This window comes from Chaetura pelagica, unplaced genomic scaffold (genome assembly GCF_000747805.2).
Source record: "Chaetura pelagica isolate M959 unplaced genomic scaffold, ChaPel_1.0 scaffold625, whole genome shotgun sequence".
Classification (NCBI taxonomy): domain Eukaryota; kingdom Metazoa; phylum Chordata; class Aves; order Apodiformes; family Apodidae; genus Chaetura; species Chaetura pelagica.
In genome coordinates this window covers 246,599-250,497 of record NW_009953499.1, presented here as the reverse complement: position 1 = coordinate 250,497, position 3,899 = coordinate 246,599, and the positions used below count along the sequence as shown (strand labels likewise).

The 3,899-nt window shown below is 62.5% G+C and overlaps 1 protein-coding gene across 1 annotated transcript in view; it reads right to left on the bottom strand.

Annotated features, from left to right (window-relative positions):
- The window catches only part of PSMC5 (proteasome (prosome, macropain) 26S subunit, ATPase, 5), a 5,135-nt gene extending 1,448 nt beyond the window's left edge, over nucleotides 1-3,687 (bottom strand). Inside the window, exons 1-7 of the mRNA XM_009999337.1 lie at nucleotides 3,670-3,687; nucleotides 3,455-3,524; nucleotides 2,270-2,367; nucleotides 1,885-1,941; nucleotides 1,530-1,760; nucleotides 789-915; nucleotides 460-650 (exon numbers count right to left, since the gene is read on the bottom strand). Coding sequence (XP_009997639.1) covers nucleotides 460-650; nucleotides 789-915; nucleotides 1,530-1,760; nucleotides 1,885-1,941; nucleotides 2,270-2,367; nucleotides 3,455-3,524; nucleotides 3,670-3,687 — 792 coding nt within the window. The remainder of the gene's footprint in view (nucleotides 1-459; nucleotides 651-788; nucleotides 916-1,529; nucleotides 1,761-1,884; nucleotides 1,942-2,269; nucleotides 2,368-3,454; nucleotides 3,525-3,669) is intronic.
- Between the last annotated feature and the right edge of the window lie 212 nt (nucleotides 3,688-3,899).

Below are 3,899 nucleotides of genomic sequence, written 5' to 3'. Positions count from 1 at the left end.
TGGCCCCTGCACTGCCTCCCCCCGCGACACCCCTGTCATCCCCAGTCACCCTGCACTGCCCCCTGACACCCTGCACTGCCCCCTCCCTGGGGACACCCCCGTCACCCTCCTGCAGGGCACTTCCCCAAACCCAGAGACAGCCCCTGTCACCCCTACAGGGTACTGGGGCACTGCCCCAACCCCAGGGACACCCCCTGTCACCCTCCTGCACTGTGCCCTCCCCAGGAACACCCCCGTCTCCCCCTGCAGGGCACTGCTCCCTCCCCGGGGACATCCCCTGTCACACCCCTGCAGGGCACTGCCCAGACCCTGGGGACATCCCCTGTCTCCCCCTGCAGGGAACTGCCCCAAACCCGGGGACACCCCCTGTCACACCCCCTCCAGGGCACTGCCCCGACCCTGGGGACACTCCCTGCCCCCCTGCAGGGCACTGCCCCCTCCCCAGGGACCCCAGCCCACCTTGATGTTCTTGGTGGCCTCGAAGCCATCCAGCTGGTTGAGCAGCTCCAGCATGGTGCGCTGCACCTCGCTGTCCCCCCCCGACCCCCCCTCCAGGCGGGAGGAGCCGATGGGATCGATCTCATCCATGAAGATGATGGAAGGGGCGTGTTCCCGGGCCATCACAAACAGCTCCCGCACCATCCGGGCACCTGGGGGGGGCAGAGAGGCCTGAACCCCAACAGCACAGCCCAGGCCTCTGCTTGTCGCACCCTGGCCCCCCCAGCACCCCCAGACCTCATGGGGGGGCAGCACAAGAAGCCACCTCCTCCCACCGACCCCATTTTTACCTTCACCGATGAACTTCTGGACCAGCTCGGAGCCAGAGACCCGGATGAAGGTGCAGTCGGTGTGATGGGCCACAGCCCTGGCCAGCAGGGTCTTCCCAGTGCCTGGGGGACCATAGAGCAGCACCCCCTGCAAGGGTCCATGGAGAGCTCAGCACTCCTGTCCCTGCCTGCACAGGCAGCCACACCCTGACAGGGGACACCCCAGGGGTGATACAAGTGTCACCAGCCCTCAGAGGGTCCCCACACACTGATATCCCCCCCCACAGCACCACTTGGAATCATGGAATGAGTTGGAAGGGACCTTAGAGATCATCTAGATCCAACCCCCTGCATGGGCAGGGACACCTCCCACCAGCCCAGGTTGCCCCATCCAACCTGCCCTTGGACATTTCCATCATCCACAGCTTCTCCAGGAAACCTCTTCCAGGGTCTCCCCACCCTCAGAACTTCATGGAGTCATGGAATGGGTTGGAAGGGACCTTAAAGATCACCTAGATGCAACCCCCTGCCACGGGCAGGGACACCTCCCACCAGCCCAGGCTGCTCCAAGCCCCATCCAACCTGCCCTTCAACACTGCCAGGGATGGGGCAGCCACAGCTTCCCTGGGCAACCTGGGCCAGGCTCTCACCACCCTCACAGGGAAGAATTCCCTCCTCATGTCTCACCTAAACCCCCCCTCAACCATCCATCCCCCCTTGCCCTCTCACTACAAGCCCCCCCAGCAGCCCCTCCCCACTTGCCTTGGGCTGGGCGATCCCCAGCGCCTCGAAGAGCTCGGGGTGTTTGACTGGCAGCTCAGTCCCCTCCTTGATCTCCTTGATCTGTTTGTCCAAACCCCCAATCATCTCATAGGTGGAATCTGGAACCTTCTCCACCATCATCAGGGACACCAGAGGGTCCACTTTGTTGGGCAGGATCTTGTGCAGGGTGTAGCTGTCGTTGCGAAGGGCCACGCGGCAGTTGGGGGTCACCTGGGGGGGGGTGGGGGTGGCTAGAGGGGACCCCTCAGTGTCCCCAGGGAGGGGAGGGGTCCAGCAGGTCAGGTTGCCCCAGGGGGAGGGGGCAGGTCCCCTCCCACAGCCCCAGAACACTCACGTCATTAATGTCAATGTTCTTGTCCACATCCACCACGAACTTCCCCTCTGGGTGCACCTGAAAGTGGGGGGAGGTCATTGCTTTGGGATGTCCCTTGTCCTGCACCCAACACCCACCCAGCTGCTCAAGGGGGGGAGGAAGGAACCTCAGAGCTCATCCCCCTCCCCCAGGACCCACCTGCCTCCAGGAAGCCCTGATGCAGCTGCTTCTCACCAGCCTGGAGAAGCTCTGAACCCAGGAGAGCTCCTTGGAGGAAGAGCTGTCCCACCCCTTGGGTGCTCCATCCCCCCAGAGCTCGTGCTCACACTGGTCCCAATCCCTGGGGGGTCCAAGGGAGGGGTCTGAGGGACACCCCCAACCATGCTCTGCCCCAGCCCCCCTGTACCTTGACCAGCACTTTCTTCTTGTCCATGGCTCTGACCACCTCTCCCACGTAGGAGCCCTGTTCCTGCAGCAGCTGCAGCTCCTCCCGCAGCAAACGCACTGGGAGAGGGAACGACAGGGTGCTGGGGTTGGGAAGGGACCCCTGGAGATCACCCATCCAAGCCCTGCCAGAGCAGGGTCCCCCAGAGCAGATCCCACAGGAACACGTCCAGGAGGGCTGGGAATGTCTCCAGGGATGGAGACTGCAGCCTGTCCCAGGGCTCTGCCACCCTCCCAGCAAAGAACTTTCTCCTCATCTTCACCTTGACCCTCCTGGGCTCCAGTTGGTGCCCATTGCCCCTTGTCCTGTCCCTGGGCACCCCTGGGAAGAGTCTGGCCCCATCCTCCTGCCACCCCCTGCAGATATTGATCAGCACTGAGCAGATCCCCCCTCAGCCTCCTCCTCTCCAGGCTCAACAGCCCCAGCTCTCCCAGCCTTTCCTCCCAGGCAGATGCTCCAGCCCCCTCAGCATCTCAGTGCCCTGGGCTGGACTCTCTCCAGCAGCTCCTGGTCCTTCTGCAACTGGGCAGCCCAGAACTGGGCCCAGTTCTCCAGATGGGGCCTCCCCAGGGCAGAGCAGAGGGGCAGGAGAACCTCCCTGACCTGCTGGCCCCTTCCTGATGCCCCCAGGATGGAATTGGCCTTCTTGGCTCTTATGGTTTCATGCTCATCCTTCAGGGAAGGACTTTTCTGCCCCCAGGCAGAACATTTTATTACATTATCCATCAGCTTTTTCTTCTACCATGTGATCAGCTGAGGACCAAACCACTGGATCTCAAGCAGCATCCACCAGAGCAGCACATCTGGGCCACATCTGGAGTCAAAACATCCTAGTCCAAATGTTCCCATGGAAAAATCCCCGTTCCCACCCAGAACCACAGTGGTGGCAGGAGGCAAAGCTGGAGGCTCCATCAGAGGCTCCTCTGTGCCTGGAGGAGCAACCCCTGGACATGGGCTCCCTTCAGAGCACCCCATGAGCCACCAACTCATCCTGGGCCACCTGCTGGAACTGGGCACCACTGGGAAGAGTCTGGCCCCATCCTACTCACACCCCCAAGCCCTGGGGCAGCACTGACAGGGCCACCAGCCCAGGGGCCACCAGCCCAGCCCTGGGTGAGGAGGAGGAGAAGCAGATCTCAGCTCTACCTTTGGCATTCAGCTCGTTCCTCTGGGCCTGCAGGCGCCTCAGGTTCTGGCTCTTCTCATTCACAATGAGCTGCAGGGACAAAAGCTTTACTGGAGCCCTCAGGAGACCCTCAGGACTTGGTCTTTTGTCCTGGGACAGGGACCCGAAAGGGGACAGCCCATCCCAGCAGGACGTGGCCAAACCCCAAAGCCAAGGGCTGGGCAACACCTCCCACACCTGCACCAGGACTCATCTCACACCCCCCCCACCCCAAAGTTTGGGTTCTGCTGGGAGAGGCCACCCTGAGGTGCTGCCTCCAGAGAGGGGCACTTGGCTGTGGGTGCTCCTGAATCCCAGAATCCCAGGGGTTGGAAGGGAGCTGGAAAGATCCCCCAGCCTAACCCCCCTGCCAGAGCAGGGGCACCCAGAGCACATCACACAGGATCCAGGGGGGTTGGAATGTCT